General features: G+C 38.3%; 1 protein-coding gene and 1 long non-coding RNA gene across 2 annotated transcripts; one reads left to right on the top strand and one right to left on the bottom strand.

The window, feature by feature from the left end:
* Positions 1 to 4,716: 4,716 nt before the first annotated feature.
* On the bottom strand, positions 4,717 to 6,091 carry LOC145114526 (uncharacterized). Its single transcript, XR_013711064.1, has 3 exons — positions 5,941 to 6,091; positions 5,202 to 5,252; positions 4,717 to 4,808 (listed from the first exon to the last, which is right to left on the bottom strand). It is a non-coding gene; the product is annotated as an uncharacterized LOC145114526 (long non-coding RNA).
* Positions 6,092 to 10,676: 4,585 nt separating this feature from the next.
* On the top strand, positions 10,677 to 12,249 carry LOC145115867 (UDP-glycosyltransferase 84B1-like). Its single transcript, XM_079052224.1, has one exon. The coding sequence runs from the start codon at positions 10,778 to 10,780 to the stop codon at positions 12,164 to 12,166; it is 1,389 nt and encodes a 462-aa protein (XP_078908350.1). The 5' UTR covers positions 10,677 to 10,777; the 3' UTR covers positions 12,167 to 12,249.
* Positions 12,250 to 27,190: the final 14,941 nt, after the last annotated feature.

The raw sequence follows: 27,190 nt of genomic DNA, 5'->3' as shown, positions 1-27,190 counted from the left end.
GTCTAACCTGTTGTATCTGCTCTGTCGTCTGAAGCACTATCTCAGTGCTACCCATCACACGCTGCCCTACCTCTCCCCAGCAAATGGGAGTCCGACACCTCCTCCCATACAACAACTCGAAGGGAGGCATACCAATGCTCGAATGGTGGTTGTTGTTATAAGAAAACTCAGCCAATGGTAGGTATGTGTCCCAGCTCCCTCCGAAGTCCAACACACATGCTCAAAACATGTCCTCGAGCGTCTGAATCGTCCGCTCATTCTGTCCGTCCGTCTGGGGGTGGTAGGCGGTACTGAAATGCAACCTCGTACCCAACTCCTCGTGGAACTTCTTCTAGAACCTGGAAATGAAACGTACATCTCGATCCGACACAATCAAGATTGGCACCCCAGCCGCGATACCACCTCCCTCACATACAACTCTGCCAGCCTCTCGGCAGAAGAGCTCTCACAGATAGCAAGGAAATACGTGCTCTTCGTCAGCCGGTCGACGATCACCCAAATTGCATCGACACCCCGTGCGGTCCTCGGCAATTTGGTGATAAAATCCATAGAAATCTGTTCCCACTTCCATTGGGGAACCTCAAGTGGCTGCAACTTGCCATGCGGACGCTGGTGCTCGGCCTTAACCCTGCGACAGGTCAAGCACCTCTCAACAAACCATGCTACATCCCTCTTCATACAGGGCCACCAATAGTCCCTCTTCAGGTCCAAATACATCTTAGTGGCCCCGGGATGGATCGAGAACCTCGACCGGTGCGCCTCCTCCATCAAAGTGGCGTGCGTCCCTCCTGCATACGGCACCCAAATCCGACCCTGAAAGGTCATCATCCCACGACTATCGGTAACAAACTCAGGTACCTGCCTAATCACCCGCTCTCTCTTGCGGTTCTCCAGTCTCACGGCCTCTGTCTAGGCCTCCCGAATGGTGTCCAACACCGGAGTCATCACTGTCAATCGCATACAAGTGTCTCGAATCGGGGCACACTCCGCCCTACGACTCAGCGCATCAGCTACAACATTAGCTTTGCCCGGGTGGTACAGGATCTCACAATCGTAATCCTTTACCACATCCAACCATCTCCTCTGGTGCATATTCAGGTTGGGCTGATCCATCAGATACTTCAAACTCTTGTGGTCCGTGTATATGGTACACCGAACCCCGTACAGGTAATGGCGCCAGATCTTGAGGGCGAACACCACTGCCCCCAACTCCAGATCGTGGGTGGGATACCTCGTCTCATGAGGCTTCAGCTGCCTCGATGCATACGCTATCACATGCCCTCTCTGCATGAGCACCGCACCCAACCCTCATATCGATGTGTCGCAGTACACCACAAAATCCTCCATTCCCTCTGGAAGGGATAACACCGGGGCTTCGCACAACCTCTGGCGAAGAGTCTCAAACGAGGCCTGCTGCTCAGGACCCCACGAAAAAGTAACGCCCTTCCGGGTCAACCTGGTGAGAGGCACGGCGATCTTGGAGAAATCTTTAATAAATCTCCTATAATAGCCGGCCAACCCTAGAAAACTCCTGATCTTGGTGGGGGATCTCGGCACCTCCCAACTCATCACCGCCTCAATCTTGGCCGGATCGACCAATATCCCATTCTGATTAACGAGATGTCCCAGGAACTGGACCTCTCGTAACCAGAAATCACACTTGGAGAATTTGGCGTAAAGCCGCTCCAATCTCAGAACTCCGAGGATCCCCCTCAAATGCTCCTCATGCTGCTCTCTGGACCTCGAATACACCAATATGTCATCAATGAACACGATCACCGATCGATCCAACATCGGCCTACACACCCTGTTCATGAGATCCATGAACGCTGCCGGTGCATTGGTGAGCCCGAAAGGCATCACCACGAACTCGTAATGCCCGTAACGAGTCCTGAACGCCGTCTTCTGGATATCTTCATCACGCACTCTCATCTGATGATATCCAGACCTCAGATCAATCTTGGAGAACCAAGATGCTCCCTGCAACTGATCAAACAGATCATCAATCCTCGGCAGTGGGTAATGTATCGATGCACATCCGGTATGAACCATCCTTTTTCTTGACAAAAAGGATCGGCGCTCCCCACGGAGAGCTACTCGGTCTGATAAATCCCTTCCCCAACAACTCCTGAAGCTATGAGGATAACTCCTGCATCTCTGGTGGCGCAAGGCGATAGGCGCTGCTCCCGGAACCAAATCGATGCGAAACTCCACCTGCCTCTCGGGAGGCACACCCGGCAACTCCTCAGGGAAAACGTTCGGGAACTCACGCACTATCAGCACATCATCAACAGAACTAGGCCTCTCCGCTGCTACTCGTGTGTCCATCACGTAGGCCACAAACCCACTACAGCCCTGCTGTAGACTCTGCCTCGCTCTAGCAGCCGAACAGAATGCTGACCCTGAACGGGTACCCTCGCCGTACACTGTAAGAACTCCCCCACTAGGGTCTCGTATGGTCACCAACTGTCGCTCGCAGTCGATAACCTCTCCAAACCTGCTCAACCAGTCCATGCCCACGATGACACAGACATCTCCCATCGCAATCGGGACCAAATCAATCGGAAACTCAACCCCGAAGATCTCGAGTACACAACCTCGGATCACCTCAGTAGCATACACCGCTTGCTCGTCGGCTATAGAAACTCGTAGAGGTCGACTCAACGCCTCTCGCTGAACACTGATGTGATGACTAAATGCTAATGACACGAAAGATCGACTCGCACCCGAGTCGAATAACACCAACGCAGGTACAGAACTCACAAGAAAAGTACCTAAGCATAACACAATATAAGCACAAAATCTCAAACTCAAAGTAGGTAAGTAAAAGAATACATATCGGCCACGACATCGGGCGCTGCGCGGACCTCCTCCGCTGTCAACTGGAAGGCTCTCCCGCGAGCCTTCGGTGCCTCGGCCTTCGCTGGTCGGACCTCGATAGCTCTAGCAGCAGGTGTAGACCCCTGTGCCGATCCCTATAGTAGCTGAGGGCACTCGGCCTTCCGATGGCCGTTCTGGTTGTAATGAAAGCAAACCGAGAATCCCTTGGGGCAATCCCTCGCGAAATGCCCCTCCTTCCCACACTTGTAACACACCCCAGCTCTGCACATCCCCTCGTGACTCTTGCCGCACTTCCCACAAGTGCGGCCCTTCGGACCCCCAGATCTTGAATCAGCGGGCTTTGCCCGCTTGGCTGCCGGCTGCGCCTGTGCCGGTCGCCTGTCCCTCCTCTGAGACTCGGCCTCCTCCCTGACCTGAGTCTCCAGCTCAATCTCTCGCTTCCAGGCATTTGCCTGAAGCTCGGCAAATGTCCGGTATGACGAGTTCGCCATGAACTCACGGATATCCCTCCTCAGAATACTCAAGTATCGGCTCATACGTGCCTGCTCAGTCGACACGTGCTCAGGGCAAAACAACGCCCTCTCGTGAAACATCCTCGTAATCACCGTCACAGACTCAGTTCCCTGCTTGAGGGATAAGAACTCATGGGCCAGTCGTTCCCTCTCCACAGGGGGAACATACTCATCTCGAAACATCATGGTGAACCTCTCCCAGGTCACCGCAGTAAGCTCTGTCGTAGTGAAGTCTGCCGTCACAAACTTCCACCAGTCCTTCGCTCCCAAGCGAAGCTGGTTCAGCGCAAACCGAACCCTCAGATGCTCCGGACACGAGCAGGTGTAGAAGCATCCCTCGATATCAGAAATCCACCTCATCGCAGCAATCGGGTCCTGCGTCCCATCAAACTCTGGTGGCTTCGTGTTGCTGAACTCTCGGTACAGCAACGAGTCACCCCCCTGCGGCCTGGTAGCAGCGACGGCTACGGTGGCCGCAGCAACAACAACATCAGTAAGAGTAGCGTACCGCTCATCAAAAGTCTCGATCAGCGTGGTCTTGATAGACCCGAACATCTCTGGTATCTCAGCTCGAATGGCCGCAGCCACCTCCTCGTGAATCAACCTACGAATCTCCTCATCGCTGGTACCACTGGTACCACTGCCTCCTGGGTGGTGGCGCGTCCCAACCATGATGTCTCTGAAACACAATACAAAAGAATCAGAGACTCGTTCGAGTATACCGCACTCGATACTCAACCCTACTTGTTCTTTAGCACCCTAAGGATTCTTACTTGGACTGCTCACCGATCCGGTGTTTCCAGTAGTACGGGCCCTTATACTACCTTCCACAGCGCATCGGTATTCACCCCAAGTCCTCCTCCTAGGATCCCAAATCACAAGTACTCTATATCTTACTGAACTCAGACTACTCTCTAGTAGACCACTCATAAATTCCTCGCTGCTACCTACTTACTCTCGAAGTATCTCATAGTAGCAGTAACTCCTAGGCTAAGGCATCACAAATCAGGCCACTCTAGTCCTAATATGAATACCTAGCCTACACTAGCATGCATATCATATCTCATAACACATAATGTAAGGGTATTTTGGGAAATCACCGTTCAGGCGCTGGCTGATCGTACACACTGCTCCGTTCTGCTTTTCTCAAAAGTCCTTTACTCTTTTGGAAAAATTGTTTCTTTTATGAAAAAATCTCTCAAATCCTCAGTTTGAGTTTAGATACGCCCGGAGGTGTATCCGAGTCTCTCAAACCAAGGCTCTGATACCAACTTGTAACAACGTAAATTTTCAAAACAATTTTTCTTTTTAAAAACATACTTTCATTCATAAAATATCATAGTAACCCAAAGTATCACATGTTTCACAATAAACAAATCCCAAGATCCTCGAATACATAAATCCTCTCAGTGTGTACGGATCATGTCGGCGCCTTCCCGCGATCCTCGCTAGTACCTGAAACACATAACACAACAACTGTAAGCATAAATGCTTAGTGAGTTCCCCAAAATACCACATACAACACATACGCCACTCGAGGCTATAATACGACCCTCCAGTCGATGTGTCTCAGCGGGACCCTCCAGTCTCGTAGCTCGTTGGACCCTCTGGTCCGGTCATAGCTCGTCGGACCCTTCGGTCCAGTCTGTGTCGTTAGACCCTTCGGTCCGGTCTATATCGTTGGGTCCTCCGACCCGGTCTATATCGTTGGGCCCTCCGGCCCGGTCTGTTCAACACATAGCATACATATAACACCATGCACCTAATCTCATATATACACATAGCATACAAGACCCTCTGGTCTACATATAAATACCACTCTAGATAATGTATAGTGAGAAGACTCACCTCGGGTAACTCGGTAAACCTCGAACTCTGAAATACTGCACTAGCCTTCGCCTAATCACATAAATAATTACTCTAATTAATACAACTTCTAAAGGCTAGGCCACCCCCTCTCTATAAGTTCTCTAAGAAGGGTAAAAGACCATTTTGCCCCTCTAATGGCTCATAAGTCCCAACACTGACTAACCCTTAAAGTCAACAAAAGTCAACGGTCAACATTGACCGGACTCGCCGAGTGCACTAGAGTGACTCGGCGAGTACATGCTTGTCCTCCTCGCCCCTGTCCTCACTTGACTCGCTGAGTCAACCCTATACTCCACGGGTCGCCACAGGTCGCGAGTCGCGGGGCAACCCGACTCGACTCGTCGAGTCCCTTATGGGCTCGGTGAGTTCCTCCCATGAAAACTCTCAAAAGATCTCTTGAGGTCAGATCTGCTTCACCAAACAGTAGATCCATCCTTCTAACACTCGAAAGTCACGTAAAGGTTCAAACTTTACGTTCATGCAATGCTTATAAGACCAAAAATGGAGAAATAACCTTTTAAATGTGATTTTACTCTCAAGGCTCACATGAAACCTCATAAAGCTGGAAGCATGGGACCTTTTGGACCTCTCAAGGTCCAGATCTATCATCTATACTCAAAGGGACCCCCTATGCTTCACAATCTAACTCAAAATGGTGCAAAGGAAGCCCTAGATCATAGATCTTGACCCAAAACAGAAAAGGAGTTCGATTAGATACCTCAACAGCGTAGATCTGAACTTGAAAACTCTGGATCCACAGCTCCCTTGACCTCCTCTTGCTGGAAACAACTTCTCCTTTGCTAAGTTACACCAAAATCGATCAATATGGCTTTATCTCTCTCTCAACTCGCTCAAGCTCTCAAGGGGTACTCTCTTTGGACAGGTAGCCGCAAATGGAGGCCATAAAGGCCTTTAAATAGGGCTCAGGCCCTGAGATTTAGGGTTTCATTTTACAGCGCGGACTCGTGAGTCCACGCATCGACTCGCCGAGTCCATTCATTAAATCCAATCAGCATTCGCGGTCCTACTCGACGAGTCCCTTTCTTTTCTCAAAAATAAATGATAAAATATAATACCTGGAATTCCGGATGTTACAGGTTATATAGAAACTATATAAAAATTATTATTTTTAGTAGAAGAAAAACTATTTTCATAATATATATTATATGTTAGAAAAAATACCATAAAATTAATGTATGATAATACAATCTGCTAGACAAAAAAAATACTAAGATAATAAAATAATATCAAAAAATAATGACCAGTTATCGTAGAGGTTAAAATAAGTATAGTTGATGTTTTTGGAACTTAAACGACAAAAAACATAAACACTACTAAATTGATTATAACACCTAAATACCAATATTTGGTAATATGTAAACACCTACTAAGCTTAGGTACCCAAACTCATTATAATACGTTGTTTTATATAATATATACATTATAATATTCTTAAACTTCAACCCCTAACATGATTATTTTCAAGATTTTTGAAATTTCACTATTAATTTCCTCTTCCATCATATTTTTCTGCCGAAACCTTACCAATATATATATATATATATATATATATATATATATATATATATATATATATATATATATATATATATATATATTATTTTCATCAATGGAAATTACGTAAGAGAAAGATAATAATGAAATTCATAAAAATCTTGGGAGTAAATCAAGTTAGGAGTTGAATTTTAAGAATTTTAGACGACTAAATGCATATATGATACAAAATAACGTAATATATTTAGTTTAGGTACCTAAGTTTATATATCTTTAAGGGTATATTCACTTTGTCATATATATATATATATATATATATATATATATATATATATATATATATATATATATATATATATATATATATATAGAGAGAGAGAGAGAGAGAGATAGAGAGAGATAGAGAGAGAGAAATATATATATATATATATATATATATATATATCTCATCTTCTAATAAAACACTCCTAAACCTGCCACATGACAATTTTTTATACCTCTACTTTGACACGTGACACCTTCTCCTTAATCCTTCTCTCTAATTCCCGCCCACCCCAACCCTTATCGACTATGGAATCATCTATTTATTCCCTAAAATCACGCAGTTGTTTTCTCTAATTTCGGTTTCTTGGTTTTGGTAAAAGAATCAAATTTAAAATACCCACATCCTGCATCAAATGGAAACCTTCAATTCTACCTTACGGTTAAATGGTTTTGTGGAGGTGATCTCTATCGTGACAATGATGTTTTGTGATTTTTAATTTGATGCAGCTTATAAAGTCACTTCCACTCATCTTCCTTTGTTGATCGTTTCTTTGATGTTGTAGTGAAAGAGGATAAACCCTAATTTTAGCAAGCGACCTTCTTCTTTTGATTCCATTCCAGGTAAATTTTTAATAAATTCATCGATGTCGATCTGTGTTTTTCTTCCTCTTAAATCTCTGATTCTCAGAGGCTTAGAACATCTCTCATCTCTCATATCCAATAAACAATAGTCAGTTCCTATATTCTTATTCAAATTATTCAAATATTCAAATATCATAAAATCAATCTTTGATCGTTTCCTATTTTTTAGATTCAATCCCCTAAAATCCGCAATTAAATTATCAGTTTCCAAACTTAAATAAAGATGTCTCTTCTGGCTCTTTCTCTCTCATCAAATATGATGATTTCTTCCGCCACCAAATCCCCACCAGGTTCGATTATTTATTTGTATTTCGATTTTTAGCCCTAAATGATATGTGTTGCTTGAACTAGGTTCGATTTGTTTTGGTTGGTGTATTGGCTAGATCATTTTTATCCATAAATCGATTTGTTTTGCTTGAATAAGGTTCTATTTTTTTTGTCATATAATGTTTGATTTTTTTCTCAATATCTCAGGCTTGATATTTTTTTTGTTGATAATGAGAATGAAATACAGATGCTTATCAGCGGCAATGTTTGTGTGTTTATCTATGATAATTTTCTCCTTTTAGGCTCCAATATCTCCTGTTTCTTAACCTCTGGATTATCGGAAGCTTCAAAATCATTGAGTTTTGCGACATGATAGCATGGGGAGTTCGGAAAATGGGAAGCAACATATGGAGGAACTTGAGATGTTTCTGGAGTTTTAATTTGTTGACATTGACAGCACCCTTAATAAGCTCATATATGTATTTATTTCAATTTTTTTGTATATCAGTTGACCGGCTAAATTAAGTACTTTTTGTGATAAATGTGGAAATTCTTTTACCCTACTCGCAAACATAGAGTTGTTGTTTATCCCTTAGTTAATTACTCAAACTATTGAACCAATCATGATTTATTTACCCATAAATCCTATGTTCCAAAGATTTTGTTTCAGTAATGTACTTTGCTTTTGATTTTATTACATGATTAGTTTTTTTTTCCATATCTATGCGTGTTGCTGATTCTGAAGCTAAAACAGATGTAAAAATCCCTCTTGCAACATTTCCCCGATTCTATTAAGTTTTATGATAAAAAGTAATATAATATTGAAATTGACGGTTTCCTTATAATGTTTACTTGTGGACTTTGACACTTTGTTTATGTGCACCTTGATTTTGTTAAGTTTTATAGCATATGTTGATCAAGTTGTGATTATCATCTATAATGGCTCAATTTTGATATACATCTTGCAAGAAGTAGATGGTCATATTCGTCGGTCAAGAATTTGAAGAAACAGAAAAGGAGATCTCCATGTATTTCTAGGATTCAAATCAAATGTACTCACTTTTTCTTTCTTTGATTAAATTTCATTCTGTCTTAATTGCTATCTAAAGGCGTTATTGACATAGCAAGTCTGCCAAGTCGTCTATCACTGACATAATTTCCTGAGGCTATGTCTTTCTAATATGTAGTGAATTTCTAGGATTAAGAAGTTGTTTACGTTGGTGTTGCGACAAAAAACTTATTTTGCGAAATATATGCTTTTGTAATGTATTGTAATCTAAATAAAAGAATATTATGTTGTAGTTGGGGATCATGGGAATTGAACATTCCGAAAATATTTCTGGATTGTGGTTCAATGTTAACATAAAAACATAAAGAAACAAGCACAAAAAGACATTGTAGGTTAACTGTCGGTTATGATTTGTAGTATCGCTTTTGTGATTTTCTTTGAGAATGTAATAGTATGAATCCTATTACTAAATTATCTTCATAAAAAATTGTACTTGATTGTACACAGTCAAAATATAGAAAGCATGTTAGGTTATATAGGGGTAACGGGGTGACCATGAAAAAAGGCATATACTATCTTTTTGTTGTCTGTTTTAAAGTTTGATGGCTCATGCAATCATGGACATTTTTTTTGTTAATGGTAAATGTGTGTAAAATGTTTTAGTAGTAAACTGCAGGTATGTTATGATTTTGGCTATCTTTTATTCTTTTAGTTCGGGGCAACCATTTTTTTGTTAAGGGTGAATGTGTCAATAATGATGATTATTCAAGATCTGAATCAATAGATCATAAACTCTAGGTTTGATGTTTTCTAATTTTTGTTTTTTATATCAACCTTGCTAAGCCACCCTTAAAGTTTATATACAAGAGAAAGGGTACAATAGAATATGCAGGCTAACTATTTGCATCTACCACATCTGAGGACATTTTGGTAATTTTTATTTGGTTGTTATTTATTGTCCGCGTAGTGGAAACTCACAATATTGTTAAAATATGTTATCCAATTTCTTAATTCAAGAACTGATAGAATTATATATGATTTTTGAAAAGAATAACATTACATGGGAATAAAAAACTTATAGATGAAGGGACAACTGAACTGAATTGATCTCGAATGACATATAGATTGGCTGGATTAAACAAATGAATTTTAGATTTAAGAATAGTAATCAAGTACACTTTACATAGGAAGAAAATGGAGCCTTGAAGTTTCTGTTCTCATATTTTGAATTGTTTTCCATACCTTTTTTTCTCTAAGAGTAATTCGAAAAAAAAAAGCATTTAATGTATTTATTTTCGAGTGATTGCCATGTAGACATTTTAGTTGTGTTTTTCATTAAATACTATGGTTTTCTTATTATCTAAGTTTTTTTTTTTTTTTTTTTTTTTTTTAATTTGTCCACTGTTTAGTGACATAATTAATCTTTTCTTTTGGTCAATATCATTTTGAAACCATTTTAAATATCAATTAAAAATAACGATGATATATTTACGAATAAAACATCTAATGCTGTATAAAACTAAATGTTTGTAAGTTTATAATTAATCATTACAATTTTCATAGTTTCTATATATATATATATATATATATATATATATATATATATATATATATATATATATAATCAATTAATTTCTATATAATTAATCATTACAATTTTCGTAGGGTATATATATATATATATATATATATATATATATATATATATATATATATATATATATATATATATATATATATATAGAGAGAGAGAGAGAGAGAGTATAAGCAACTAACGTGCTCAAACAAAATCCCATTATAGTAGCAGGATTTCGTCTTTCTTCTTCCATTCACACCACAACACACACACACAGTAACAATGTCTTCGATTTCCGCAGAAAATGAACAAACAAGTGTGTTGCTTGTTACAGCACACGCTCAAGGTCACATAAACCCCATGCTAAGGCTGGGAAAACTTCTTGTTTCTAAAGGCCTCCATGTCACTCTCACTACCAATGACCTCGCCCTAAAAACCCGCTCCTCCACCATCGGCGGCGTCCACCTTGAGTATTTTTCCGACGGCCTACCTGACGATCACGATCGACTGAATGGCAATATAGACACCTTCATGATTTCGATGGGTAAGTTTGGACCCGGAAGCCTCTCAGCCCTAATCCGATCCTCCGGTCGTAAATTCGCATGTCTAATCAACACCCCTTTCCTCCCTTGGGTGGCTGACGTCGCGGCTGAGTTTGAGTTGCCCTGCGCCATGGTTTGGATCCAAGCTTGCACAGTCTTTCATGTATTTAACTGTTTTTACAATCGTCTTAACGAATTCCCAACTGAAAACAACCTTGATATGACCGTTAATTTGCCTGGGCTTCCATCGCTACGCGCGGAGGATCTACCGTCGTTTGTTCTTCCGTCGAATACCATGTTTACGTTCGATGGCATATTGAAGGAACTCTTTTATAATTTGCACAAGTATAAATGGGTGTTGGGAAATTCCTTCATGGAGCTGGAGAAAGATGTGATAACGTCGGTTAATGACGCCGGCCTTCCATTTTGGCCAGTAGGACCGATTGTTCCGGCGACCCTTTTTGGGAAAGAAGACGCCATTGACGGCGATCTTAAGGGTTTAAATAAGTTTAAATCCACAACCGAGAGTAATTGTTTGGAATGGTTAGACAAACAACAGCCGGCGTCAGTTGTTTATATCTCTTTCGGAACCCTTGTCTTTTCATCTGAGAAACAAATAGAAAGCATAGCAACTGGTCTGAAAATTTCGAAAGTGCCGTTTCTCTGGGTGGTAAAGCTGCCGGAAAATCAAGAAACTCATCAATTTGAGATCTTGGAGGAGATTAAAGAACAGGGTTTGATCGTGAGATGGAGTCCGCAAACTGCTGTGTTGTCACACCCATCAATTGGGTGTTTCTTAAGTCACGGTGGGTGGAACTCAATGATTGAAAGTGTCACCGCCGGTGTACCAATGGTTGTTTGTCCACAGTGGACTGACCAGCCGACGAATGCTAAGCTTGTTACCGACGTTTGGGGCATCGGGGTGAAACTAAATAAGAATCCAGAAGCGTTTTTTGATGGGGAAGATGTGGCAAGATGCGTGGAAGAGGTTTTGACTGGGCCTAGATCGGAGGAGTTCAGAAAGAACGGGGCGGAGTTGAAAAGGGTGGCTCGTGAGGCAGTGGCAGACGGTGGTTCGTCGGATAAGAACATCCAATTGTTTGTAGATGCAGTTTCTTCTTGCTCATGAAATGTATGCAATATTATGCTGTGCTTTGTGCAAGATATCTTGTACTCTCCCTTTAGTAATAAATTATTATTGGTTTGTCATTATCAAGATCTGTACTGACTTTTGTTGTCATTTTTAGTAATTTTCAGTTCAAAACATATTCAATAATTTAGATTAGTAATATGCATTAAGCTTTTTCTTTTTTTAATGATAAACAAAACCAAATTGGTATCTCCTTTGACTAATCTAATTATTTGTACTGAAAAATAAAATTAAACATAGGGACTAAATGAGCCAAATATGTCGCTACGGTTTTGGGGTGTATCGATCAAATACGTAACCCGTTTCCTTTATTAATTTTGTATTTATACTTTGTTTTATTGTTTAATTGTCTAAAAAATTATAAGTCTTTTCTTGTAAAAGAAAATGGTAAAAAATAATTAAGATTCATAAACCCAGATGCTAACTGTTAGTTAATTTAGATTCATAAGTTTAGTTGCTAATGTTAGTAAACCGATTAATAAACAAAAAAGGAAAAGAATTTTTGGATATGTTACACTTTTGAATAAAATTAAGCGTCTTTAAATAATTTGGTTTTGAAATATTAGTTGCGGCCCTCCTAACTTTGATAGTTCGTATTCTGCTCATCCATATCATAAGGCCTTTAGGTGTATGTAAGTCTTACGAAAGAGTCTATGGCTTAGGTGGCATCTTGGCCATGGTCGTACACACCACCCCGTTACCACAGTCATGGCCTTTGGTGGAGAGTGGCATGCTGGGTCAGAGACCAATTAGAAAGGCTTTGGCTATCTTCTTTTCTTTTCTTTTTATCTTTCACGATCTTCGCTAAGTGGGAGTACTCCATAACCTTATACTTTGTTGATGTGGTGGTGGTTTTGGTTGAGTAAAAAACTCGTGCCCTTTGGTGTGGGTTGTGTACCCCACAACCTAATCATTTTTTTTAATGTTTGTGGGTATACCCGCAATGTCATTCGTGTATAATGGCAAAACCAGAAATTTTGATGAGAATGGCTAGTGTGGTTGGTGTGAATATTTTAAGGAAAGACGATAGAAGAAAGCAATAACATATCTATAATAAAAAACCATATGAAGACGATTAAGCAAAAGAATCAACAACACTTGTGGCAGATCCAGTCGTATATCTTGAAATATTCAAACAAATATCTAATAGTTATACTAAAGTTTTTATAATATTACCCGCCGAAGTCATATACCTTGAAATATTTGCATAATTTTATCATCACTAGTATTTTCTAAAATCATTTTTTTTCAATATATGACATTAAATTATCACTCAAAATTGATCATTTATTTTATTGTGTATTTCAGTCTTTATCAATTTCATTGCTAAAAATGCACGTTCCATACTTGATGTTGTAACCGTTAACATTAATGCACATTATATATATATATATATATATATATATATATATATATATATATATATATATATATATATATATATATATATATATATTAAATTCCAAGGAGCTTAGGAATAGTATCTTTTTAGGCTTTAGGTTTTGCCACAAAAGTTTACTGAATTTTACACTTTTAGTCCCTAAAGTCAAAATTTTTACATTTTTGCCTTTTAATTAAGTTTTTGTGCCTTAAGGTTTTTGCCACAAATCTTTAATGACTTTGACACTTTTAGTCCTTGCAGTCAAAGGTTTTACATTTTGGTGTTTTTGCCACAAATCTTTAATGAATTTGACACTTTTCGTCCTTGTAGTCAAAACTTTTACATTTTGACATAAAAAACATAGAAAACTTCCTTTAAAATTTTGCCACCATATTTTCCCAACTTTGACAACTTTAACATTATTGCCACAACATTTTTTGATTTTCTCCACCAATGTCCCTTCTTTTCGTTGTACACTTTTGACATCTAATTTTAAGGGTTGTCGACTTTCTCCCCTATTTATGGTGATTTACAATTTCAGCACATATTTTTTAAAGTTGGCCGATTTTTTCCATATTACCCCAAAAGCGGCGTAGCCGCGGGTTCTTTACTAGTTTCAATAGAAGATAAACATTAGTAAAGATTTATGCTTCTTTTCTTTGACCATCTTTTTGTCAAGGTCTCTAATGATGTTTAACTAAATAAATTGTTCATCTTCTCGTACATTCATAATGTAATTTTTAAGTTCCAATTCAAGAACTCAAAGATCATATTGTGTTGTAAACTTTTTCAGATAAAATGTGGTCATTTTCATTAGTTTATCCGAATCAAAAACTTTAAAAGACTCACTCATGCACAAAAAATCTATAGAAATAAATAAATTAATATTGACTTCACTAAAGTTATGGTTAAGCTCTTGAAATTACATATCAATTGTTGTGATAAATACATCAACTTGATGATGGTGCAAATTGCTAACCTGTAATAAAATGAATCTTTTATATACTTATGAAAATATACAATAAATAAATCAACTTGGTAGTAGCACAAGTTACTAACATGTGAATCTCTTCAGCTAATGTTCTTTAAGTTGCTTGTTTTTTCCTTAAATTATATTGTTGTTTGTAGGAAGACAATAATGTTTAACATCCAGGGAACACATCAAAGAAATCATTAATCTATGTATGATTCTTTGAAACAGACACGAGAGCGAATTATAACCGGTGAACAAAACAATAAACAAGTATTCAAATTTTGTTACCTTCATAACCAAAGTTTTTGATTCACTAAATACACCACTCATGTTACTAGCACTTGAGCACCATCGCAGCCCTACCCTATGATCATAGTATGACTTAAGTTCCACTTTGATAGCATATCATAAATGGTAGCCTATAGTGACAAAGATGAAGTGTCGCTAACATTTTTAAGATCAATAATCATTTCGACAACTTCACAGTTTATATTAATAAACCACAAAACAAATGTCAATTATTCTTTACAAGACATCATGTGACCCGTCTAAATCACTCGGGAAGGACATTGATGTTTTTATTAGACCGTTGGTGGCTGAGATTAATCATTTATGGTACTCATGAGTATGAAAGATACAACGACAAACACATGCTTCATAATAAAATTGGTCTTGTTATGGACAACAAATTACTTCAGATCTAGTAGTAGTTTATCCAGTTGGATCAGAAAAGGATACAAAAGCATGTCTGACTTGCAATGGAGATACTCATTAATACCATGTAACAAATAAATTCGTATATGTTGGCCATCAACGGTTCTTAGATGTTAAAGATACATAGATATGGAGTATGGACTTTAACATGAAATACAAGATAAGATCCACTCTGAGACAATTTAGTAATTAAGACATAAAACCTCAACTAGATCACCTACTAACTCATATACCTTGTAAACATCATGAATTTAGAGGTGTTAAGAGAAAGCAGGAAGGGTTCAAGTTAAACTGGTCAAAACGAAGTGTGTCATATAGCAACGAAGTGTGTTATATAGCAACGGCGGTGTCATAGCTGCAACAGTCCAGTAGAAAAGACATTGGTAATAACGCCAACATATAATAACAATGACATATAAAAATATGCAACGGGAATTGGTGACGACGTATAAGCGGGGTATGAGTACAAGAACCAATGCACAAGGACAAGGTTTGAAAACTCAAACCTTGAGTTAATCGTTAAAATCAACGTCTTCTCTTAATATAAAGTTCCAGTCGAATCTGGTAAACCAGTTAGGACTTGAAGAAGATATTAAACAAAGTGTTCAAGTAATAAATGAAGAAAACTTAGAGTATAATCAATGCAAATATATTTAAAGAATAAGAAGAATGTTATGAAAGAACTTTGACTTGAAGGTAAAGTGAAAGTGATGTGTAGAGAATAATTGCTATTCTTAGTTTATAACTTTGAATTGTTCACACACACGAAAATGTTAAAACATTCAATCTTTATATAGTGGAGGATGAACATAGTACAAACCGAGAAACATTCCTAGGACTGGATAATAATCAGTGTTTGACAAACTGATATCTAAAAGATACACAAAAGTAAGTCCTATGAACTGTTACATCAACAATAAGACAAAATGCATTAAATGCTTAAACAGACTTCTGATCTCGGAATTGCCTTGCTCTCGGATTGATCTTCATTTCGAAACTTCAATTCATCTCGGACTCAACTGACATCGGAACTGATTGCTTGTGATTACTAGAGGTTCACTTTTCATGATTCAACAATCTCCCACTAAGTGAACTTAGAAATCATATCAGCTTAGTTGGCTTCTTCATTGATAAATAGATAAGCTCTGTAGAGCCAATTTAGGACTTCAAGGTACCATTGGAGATGGTTGATGAATTTGTTCTTCACGTGCTCCGGAGCATCTGACTTAGCTGCATTTGAGATGAACTTTTGGAGGATCCTGGTGGGGACGAGGTACTGGTTGAGGACTCGAAAGAAATCGTTTTTGTTGGTCTTCTTTTTTAAGTAGACATATCCGAGCACTACTTCCTGAATAGGTACTTCTACCAGGATTTCTGCTTCAGACAGTTTGTAGTTGATAACGTGCCCTAGCAAGCACGAAAAGAGTCGCACACGGCCGTGACAGAACGGCTCAAGGCATAGCACGCTCGGCAGGACAGACCCATCAGAGCTTAGTGTAGGGTTTTTAGTATACTACAACATCTTATGGTGCACATACAAACCTAAAAGCTTTGGATCTATGTTTTCTCTAATTATACATGCAATATTGTTTCCAAAGCTTTAAGCTTACAACTAGCATACAAATGATATAAACAACATAAAATACTAGTTAGGAGTTTACCTCTTTATGTAGCTAGTAGAACTTGTTGTATTTGGCCTTTAAGAAATTAACACCAATAGTATGAATGCATCAAATGGTTCACAACACATCTAGGACAAAGGATGACATTTTGAGAGAGTATTCCTTTCACACAAAATCAGCTCATAGTTCTCTAAGAATTGATGCACACGATTTTGGTCATGGAGCAACATATTTATATGTAGGATTCCAAGGGTCATGGGTTAACCCTAATCCATACCCATGGGTTTATGATCCATGTTTCATGTGGCCCAACTCTTTATGTATCCATACATAAACTTAGGCCAACATGGATCATAAGCCCAACATATAAATATAACTTATTTACACAATTAGTCCCCATTGATTTAATTAATCTCTTTTGATCACTAAATTAATTCCAAACTAATTCTTGATCAATACTAATTAAATCATATGATTTCATATTAATATATTAGAACTTATAGTATATTAATAAACCATAAATAACCTCTTCTCAAAAGTCCATCCTAACAAATTATCCTGATGATATGCAACCCAAATGGACCATGCTACTCTCGGGTCAAGTACATACCAATTATAGTTATGGGCTTAGACACCTAATCCAACAGTCTCCCACTTGGATAAGTCTAATAACTATTATTGCACGTACGACTCCAAAATCCCGACTAGCAATCGTACCTCTTAAAAGCCGTTGTCGAACTCTGACCTAGTCAATGACGCTTCCATTAGATAAGGGATCATATATTTCTCCATTCTACAAGATATCATTTGGACTGAGACACGGATTATAATCATTCTCTCTGTTCATCTGTTGTTTCCCAATTTCTGATTTATGACGACTGACTAATTGAACAAATCAAATCAGTCCAGGCTCGGCCGAGCGCTTAGGGTGTCATCACTAAATCATCGAGGGGCCCACAGATATCGCTTTTATCCCTCCAAGGGTAAAAGGAATGGATAAAATTCGACTCATATGCTTGCTCTATCCATTCATCAAATCACACACAATGATATGTTTTATAACACTGAGTTACCGGTGCGTTTACATATCATCAATGTGCAACCGACTTGTAAATTGCAACTCATACCTCTCTGTTTGAAGAATATAAGATATTATCGTCTCATGATCACTCGTGATAAAATCCATGAAGTGATTCAAATGAGCGTGGGTTGAATCCAATACTTGAATATTATTCCAGGAGCACTCATAAACACTGCAGCCACCTTGTCCTAGACAAACTACAGACCCATTCATGACAGTCTTGCCTCAATACCTACTTCCAAAGTATGATCGAATGTGGATGGTTTGAATAACCTAGTTATTCGGGAAGTCAAAACATGCAAAATGAAACACAATAATAATACTAATCCTATATGGCCCAAAAACTTTTGAGTCATATTGATTACTCATTATTCATTGTATAATGTTTCAAATAATCAACTTAATACTTGAATTAAAACAACAGCTGTGCCATGCTCCAAGCATACACACTATGTTTGTCTAAATAATAGTTATGTCATGCTCCAAGCATGCACACTATGTTTGTCTATGGTCCTTACTTTGTGAAATAGATCAATTGAACACATCTTCAATGAAACTTATTTCACAATTCCAAATCTTTATCACTAGTGTAAGAAATCCAAATTCTTGTCACTGCCAGAATGTGTTAGATTCTAAACTATCATGCAATGATTCCTTTGTAATGTCTAGGTACCAAAAGTCACGGAGACTTGACCAATGATATTACAAAGTATTCCTTTTGAGATTGTTACAAGACAATTCCATGGAAGCGAAGTCTCAAATTCAAAGTACATTCCTTTGAACATCCTTCTTGCATAAAAAGTTTCTAATCTTACACAGATTTAAAGAATAACTTCCACTTATGGAAACATTTCCATATTCCCATTTTGACCATCACTTCTGAACAAGAGTTACCTCTTCTCAGAGTATGTCAATATGGTCCTTTTCAAAATTTAAAATATACTTCCAACTGTCCATCAACAACCAATCTTTGGTAAACCTCAGATTGTCCTCGACAATTGCTTAACCATTTAGTCATATCCGGTTCTAGACCTTTTTCCCTCTTAATGCCCTAGGCATTTGGAAAATTAGAATGAATGAATATTATAGCACATGTAATCGATCCTATACCGAAGCATATAGGACATGATTCATGATGTCTTGCATAAAGACATGATACTTGACCAGTCTTTTGCTATAATATTTCTATTTGCCATGTTCTCATCATTCGAATTATGGAAAGGGATGTTGTAATCATAGTCGAATTTTGAGAATGCAATTAACACATCCATATATAGAATTTCCTTATGTTGAACCATTCCAACATAACATTGATATATATATTTGACTAAATCTGATTAAAATCTCAATCTAAGCTTTTAGATTTGAAATGAAGTATGAATTCCTCTCCCTTAATTATAGTAAAACAACTTTTGAAACCCTGCAACTTGCAAATTGAAACTTTTGTTTTCTATAATTAACATTGCTAACTTGCAACATTCATCATAATCGATTATGCTCCCACTAGCATAATAATCATTACTTTTACTGTCATAACATTTATGCTCCCACTAGCTTTGACATGTACCCATAAATCAGGTGGACTTCTAGAAATCAATATTATTAACTTTCATTACCAAAGTTCAGATTTCTGATATGAGATGCTTTGATAAGACTTTATCTAGGCTTCTCAAACTCGTACACCTTTCCTTAGATAGCTCACATGTGTGTCTAAACAATTTAAGAACTTACAACAATAAGTCTCAAATGTTTAGACTTTTTGCCATTCCTCACAATTCGAATTATGAAAAGGTATGCCGTAATCATAATCAAATTTGAGAATGCAAATATCATAACTGCTATCTTCTCAAAATCTACTTAGTGAAAGCATTTCCTCACCATCATTTTCATGAATCGGAGAGAAACCTTATGACACTTAGATTTTATGGTATATGTGTTCCTATCCATGTGAATTTGTCACAACTATAATCACAAGACATGGTTAGTGACAAATCCAAACCCATATGGACTGAACTTGTTCAATCTTAATTTCTTGCCACTTGGCAGCATAAGGGCCTACCATTGCTTCTAGGTTGTTATGCAACCTATTGAGAACTCTCAGAACTCACATGCATAGTCAACTTTAACTGGAATGGGCATAGAAACACGAATATGTCAACACGATAGGTTACAGACCTCAAGTCGTGTGCTAGTGATTAATAAGAGGTTTATTCTTGATTAGTTCTTGAAACTTTTCAAGATCTTTAAGACTCCCACTGACCTCTTGACATATTATTTTCTCTTTATCAAGAACATTCCTTGACAAACAAATATTCCAAGAGTTAGTGCAGTTTCTTATCAAGACAAACACTTCTGAAAATCGGTCTTAGTTGATCTTTGTTTTATCCAAAACATCACATCTTACCAATTTCAAATGTACAAGAGTAGAAAACATTTTACTCTACATTTGATAAGTGTTATAAACCTTTATTAAGATTATGTCACTCGAGACTCGATCTTGGAGTGTTACTCTAAGACTCGATTTTGGAACGAAGTATGATTTATCTTCTTGATTTAACCATTTTAACAATTCAAGATTCCTCTTCTTAGCCATACAAATGCACTAAGATGTCCTTAGAGGATCAATTGTGATATGGTTTTCCATAATCATTAAGATGATCATAAAACACGATACTAAGGTACTCTCCCATATTTTCAGATAGGAGAAACTTTTACCTTTCTACCTAATTTGATTCTTCTCATTCGTTCTGCGATATAGTGAAACTTTTCCAATGTATCATAATTATACTTAAACTTGTAAGCATAACCATCTTTACTAAACTTTAGTAAATCATGACGAATAGTCTTACCGTTCTCTGTGGTGGACCTGACCAACGCACACCCAGTGTACCCGATCCCCTAGTCCTTCACTTGAGTCACATATACATGTGAACAAAGAATTAGTCTTAATTTGCCAAAGATGAAGGTTCTCATTCATCACACAATACAAGTTGCATGATTCCAAGTTTCTATCCAACTGAAACTTGGGTGATGAGAATCTTTCCTTATTTGGTAAATTCTCGACACTACCATAACGAAAGAACCAAATCCATTTTCCTAATATTGTTATCAATAGAATCATATAAACAACAATTTTTCACAAAAGCCATTGTAAGGAAATTTTCAAAAATAAGATAAATTTCAAAAAAAAATTATTTATAAAAATTGCGGAAAACTTATCCTTACAATGCAAATACAAGTGAAAATATGTTGTTATCTATTCCTAAGCAATCTATCATAGCTCTTAAGCATCAGCTCACATATCTGATCATCGAACCATGCGATCGGAATCCATTTCTTCGCTATCAGACTCAGCATACTCTTCCTTTAAGCTTCATTTCTTTGATTCTTCAAAACATCAAAATATAATTACATTACATCATGTATTAAGAATATCCAAATAGGAACTTAATAGAGTTAGATAGTGGACTTACCTGAAGCAGAGTTATACACTCTGACTTTACCATCCTTGTGGTCTTTCAGGTAAATATGGCAGCTTCGCAACCAATGCCCCTTCTCTTGGCAATAGAAACATATGGACTCTTTGGAATGGTACACGGGACTATCTCAGACTTAGCCTTTCTCTTTACCATTTGGTCAAATGACTTAAACATGGCCGATCCCTTTCCATTGGGAAGAGAAACCTTTTCTGGACTTCCAATGTTACCATTGTCAATGTCCATGGAAGTTTGGGGAGTAGACCTTCCAATCAAATTTGTTTTACCAGTGCACCAAATCATTGCTGATTCAGCAGCAACAAACAAATAGGTAAGATCGATAAGGGTCATGTCATGGTCTATCACATAGTAGTCCTTAAAGAACCTGCTATATGACTTAGGAAGTGATTGAAGAACCCAGTCAACAACCAACTTCCTTGAGACTTCGACACCCAACTCTCCCAGCTTGTCAATATGTAGCTTCATCTCTAAGACGTGAGCACATACATACTTTCCTTCCTGCCAATAGGGCTTTGAGTGACCTAGAACTTGTGGGTTAGGGAGAATTATTGGAGGAGGTGGAGGAAGTGAAGTTCCACTACAACACGAAGAAGGGATTAATCTTTCACCTTAATCACCTTGTGGAAAATCATCTTTATAAAGAAAGTTTATTCAAAAGATTCGGAAAGACCATAGTTGTCTGAACTTAGACATTTATGACGGGACAAATTCAAGTTTAGTTGATTTTACTCCTTAATATAACACCCAAATGAAATATTAAGGCTAAGACCCAACACAATACTTTACAATTCGGAAGAGGGATGCCATAATCCAAATTGCAAAATATTTGAAGGTAGGTAAATGACGATTTACCAATTTCCACCACGAAAAAAGAAAAAGGAACTTTAGGTTTTAAGTGAATTGAAATTCCTAGATCCTTTGAGATTCATTGAACTTTTCAATGGCATGTTTAAATCTCAATTGTGTCCTTCAAGTTTGTGACTGGGATGCCGAGGATCATAAACAAGGTGTGAATAACCATGCAAATTATCTTGGTACACCCAATGTTACAACCACCTAATCAATGTGTCGGTAAACCACACACGCTCCATTAATTTATGATTAACATCAAGCTCCCATTTGCCATGCACTGTCAGTTTCAGGTTAGTGTTCCGGTTAACCACACATGCTCCATTAACGACTTAACAAGGTAAAAAGTGCAATTTCATGGGTTAGCACCAAATTCACATTTTCCTAAGTAACTAAAATTGGGAATTTATAAGTGTTTAGTTACTTAGTATTTCATCATACTTTTAATGATAATTTAAATGTCATGTCAAACCCGTTCGGCTAACGACCCTCCACCAGTCAAGGAAGCGGTGGGTGAGAGTGGACACCCATTAAACTGCCATTTTATAGGCAGTAACCTTATACCCCCTTATAGACCGGCTTCGTGAATGAGGCCTACTAACGGTAAGACTGACTTTACTCTTATACATATATATAAACATTAAACCTATAATATTATAATAGTATAAGGGTTGAGTTTTAAACTTTAAAAACTCTAGGGTTTGGAACTAAAGTATTCTAAAAAGTGAAACTTTACAAATTCCAAGACTTGAGGGCAAGTTTTGAAACTTGTCAAAACTTTTCAAATTCATAACTTATGAGTTTAATATAGGTTTTTATTGAAAAAATTTCAAGTTCCATAACTTGAGGACAAGTTATGGAAGACATTAACACCATTAAAAATGAGACTCTTCCATTTTTCATAACCTATGAGTTTTAATGACTCTTTTAAAAGGAAAAACTCTTCATTTTCCATAACTTGAGGACAAGTTATGGAGTTCAGAAAAACCATTAAGATCAAATATTCTAATTAAAACAATAATCAAATAAGTTTCTATGATCTAGATTAAACTCATAAGTAAAGATAATCCCCATCAACAATTTTCAAGAAATTAGCTAATCATATAAACTAATACAAATCTTGAAACTTTGACAATTATCTTATTTTTGGATGAGGATAATCATTACCATAGCATCAAAATCAAATTTTATGAACAAAAACATTTTGTGGTAATGATCCTAATCCAAAACAGGCCAAAAAACTCGAAAATCTGCTGTCAGGGGCACCAACTCGTCGAGTGCATGAACTGACTCGACGAGTTGGTTGGTTTTTAAGGGTGACTCGTCGAGTCTGTCAGTGGACTCGGTGAGTCCACTGTCCAGACAACAGAAATTCGATTTTTTCAAGCTTTTAAAACAAGTAGCATCAAATATAATTGAAAACAAGCCTAGGCTCTGATACCACTGTAGGGTTTTTAGTATACTACAACATCTTATGGTGCACATACAACACTAAAATTTTGGATCTATGTTTTCTCTAATTATACATGCAATATTGTTTCCAAAGCTTTAAGCCTACAACTAGCATACAAATGATAGAAACAACATAAAATACTAGTTAGGAGTTTACCTCTTTATGTATCTTGTAGAACTTGTTGTATTTGGCCTTTAAGAACTTAGCACCAATAGTATGAATGCGTTAAATGGTTCACAACACATCTAGGACAAAGGATGACATTTTGAGAGAGTATTCCTTTCACACAAAATCGGCTCATAGTTCTCTAAGAATAGATGCACACGATTTTTGTCATGGAGCAACATATATATATATATATATATATATATATATATATATATATATATATATATATATATTTATATTTATATATATGTATGATTCCAAGGGTCATGGGTTAACCCTAATCCATACCCATGGGTTTATGATCCATGTTTCATGTGGCCCAACTCTTTATGTATCCATACATAAACTTAGTCCAACATTAATCATAAGCCCAACATATAAATATAACTAATTTATACAATTAGTCCCCATTGATTTAATTAATCTCTTTTGATCACTAAATTAATTCCAAACTAATTGTTGATCAATACTAATTAAATCATGTGATTTCATATTAATATATTAGAACTTATAATATATTAATAAACCATAAATAAACTCTTCTCAAAAGACCATCCTAACAAATTGTCTTGATGATATGAAACCCAAATGGACCATGCTACTCTCGGGTCCAGTACATACCAATTATAGTTATGGGCGTAGACACCTAATCCAACACTTAGTGCCCGCCAGTGCCCCTGAGAGTAGGACGCTCCCGTAGAAAGGCTCGTGCCCGCTTAGGGCGTTTTCCGCTCCAAGATAAATGCTACGGTCAAGCGACAAAACAAATGTTCAGGGCATTACTTCCAGAACCAATCACAACGCTCTGACAGATAGAGCAGCAGGATCCTCCAATCAGCGTTGCTGATCCTTTCGTCTCTGGCGATCTTGTACCGTACGGACGATCAGGAGCGCCTAATATAAAAGGCTACATCCACAGCCCCGACAGGTAAGCAATCTTCTCCAAGTATCATACACCAAACCCTAGAATACCCAACTGACTTGACCGTCCGAGCGTCTTTCTGGGAGCTCCTCCCGGGAAACGGCTGACGGCCTTCTTTCCATTGTGACCTTGAAGGAGCAGGGAAATAATCTTTGTCAGCCCCGACATGTAAGCAATCTTCTCCAAGTATCATACACCAAACCCTAGAATACCCAACTGACTTGACCGTCCGAGCGTCTTTCTGGGAGCTCCTCCCGGGAAACGGCTGACGGCCTTCTTTCCATTGTGACCTTGCAGGAGCAGGGAAATAATCCATTATGACCTTGCAGGAGCAGACGGAACGAGGTCACATCATTTGGCGCCATCCGTTGTGTGACGAAAAACAAAACTAAAAGCACACCGTTCATCAGAAAGAAATGGCATCTGGAGACACCGGATGTACCAGTGGAACGCCGACCAGTCCCATTCGGTCAATGGCGTCGTTAGAAGAAACACCACCACCCACAACGGTCGCTAGAGATGTAACATCCGGATTCCCAGGTATGTGATTTTAATTATTTATTTCTGAGGATCATTGATCTACTCGACGAGTTGGTGCTATAACTCGTCGAGTAGAAGCGGGGGTGGCCACGTGAGTTTAATGAACTACTCGACGAGTCCGAGAGTAGACTCGTCGAGTAGGCGCTGTAATTGGAAACCCTAGATCCCTGGGTTTGGGACCTATTTAAAGGCACTTATGGCCTTATTTGCGGCCACATCTCACTGAGAAGAAACCCTAATCGTCCCATTGAGCTTGTGAGAGAGTTTTGAGCCTTACTTGAGATTTGTGAGTGCATTTTGGTAGAGGAAAGGAAGATTCCAAGAAAGGATTGTGAAGAGACTGATAGATCTACTGCTTATACGTCCAAGAGCTTCTATTAGAGGTATCAAGTTTGAACCTTTCTCTTTTATTTGAGTAGATCTCTCATTTTGAAGATTAGGGCTTATTTTCTTTATATTTTGGGACTTTGAGGATTTGGGGTTCATGAGGAGGCTTGAACTCCAGATCTGGACCTTAGGAGGTCTCTAGCATCTAAAGGTTCCTGCTTTATTCAGCCTTGATGGAATTTATGAGTGAAAAACCCATTTAGATCATGTTCTTGGAATTTCATGCCCAAAATGCCATGCATGGACGTAAAGTCTATGACTTTACGTGGTAAATGAGCCCTGAGAGTATGGATCTGGAGTTTGGGAAAGTATCCTGCCTTAAAGTCGTCTGAATGCAAGTTGAGTCTGAATGGACTCGCCGAGTTGATGAACCAACTCGGCGAGTAGAATAGGGTTGTCCCGATTAGCTGGATCAGGCGAGAGCTCGGCGAGTTAGGGGTTGACTCAACGGATTGGACCTTCATGAGATTGTCGAGAATCGATGGGACTCAACGAGTCGCACGAGTGCACTCGGCGAGTCTGGTCAATTTGGACTGTTGACTGGAATTTACTTATGTTGACTTAGGGGTTGGTCAAATGAGTGATGAGGGTCAGTAAAGGGTAAAATGGTCTTTTACCCATTTCTAAGACTAGAGTGTAAGAGAGAGCAACCTTTGGTGTAATTGAGTATATGGAGAGAATTAATTAGAGATATTATCCTTGTGATAGGCAAAGGCTAGATCGAGGATTCCGAGCACGAGACTTTTTCTTACTAGCTTACGAGGTTAGTCTTCTCACTATACTTTACCTAGAGTGGTACTTATGTGTGACCGGAGGGTCTTATGTGTTTATTTGAGTTATGTGATCTTATGCATCTTGACAGTATGATAAATATGCTATATTATGTATTGCTGACACTGGACCGGAGGGTCGAACGACCCATGAGACCGGAAGGTCCTCACTAAGACCGGACCGGAGGGTCTAACGAGCAGTGAGACCAGAGGGTCCTCACAGAGACCGGACCAGAGGGTCCAACGAGCCGTGGGAATGGAGGGTCCCACTGAGACACATTGACCGGAGGGTCTTTCAGAGCAATAGCCTCAAGCGGCTAATTATTTTGTGCGTGGTATTTTGGGGAACTTACTAAGCTTTATGCTTACCGTGTTACGTGTTATGTGTTTCAGGTACTTCCGAGGATCGCGGGAAGGCACCGGCGTGATTGTACACACCTGTTTGAGATTATGTTGAGGATTCTGGGATTTGACTTTTGTTGTAGATTTAGGTTGACTTTGAGACACTTATGATTTTTATGAAATATAATATATGAGTTTTATGTGTTTTAAAAATGAAAAAAAAATTGGTTTGAAAAATTACGTCGTTACAAGTTGGTATCAGAGCCTTGGTTTGAGGGATTCGGATGCACCTTCGGGTATGTCT

This window comes from Lactuca virosa, chromosome 5 (assembly GCF_052849685.1).
Source record: "Lactuca virosa cultivar CGN04683 chromosome 5, Lactuca_virosa_CGN04683_v6, whole genome shotgun sequence".
Lineage (NCBI taxonomy): Eukaryota > Viridiplantae > Streptophyta > Magnoliopsida > Asterales > Asteraceae > Lactuca > Lactuca virosa.
The sequence above is the reverse complement of the archived record's forward strand: the minus strand, read 5'-3'. Positions and strand labels throughout refer to the sequence as shown.

What these genes read in the sequence shown, in the direction of transcription:
- LOC145115867 (XM_079052224.1), top strand. Translation starts at nt 10,778, where the DNA reads ATGTCTTCGATTTCCGCAGAAAATGAACAAACAAGTGTGTTGCTTGTT.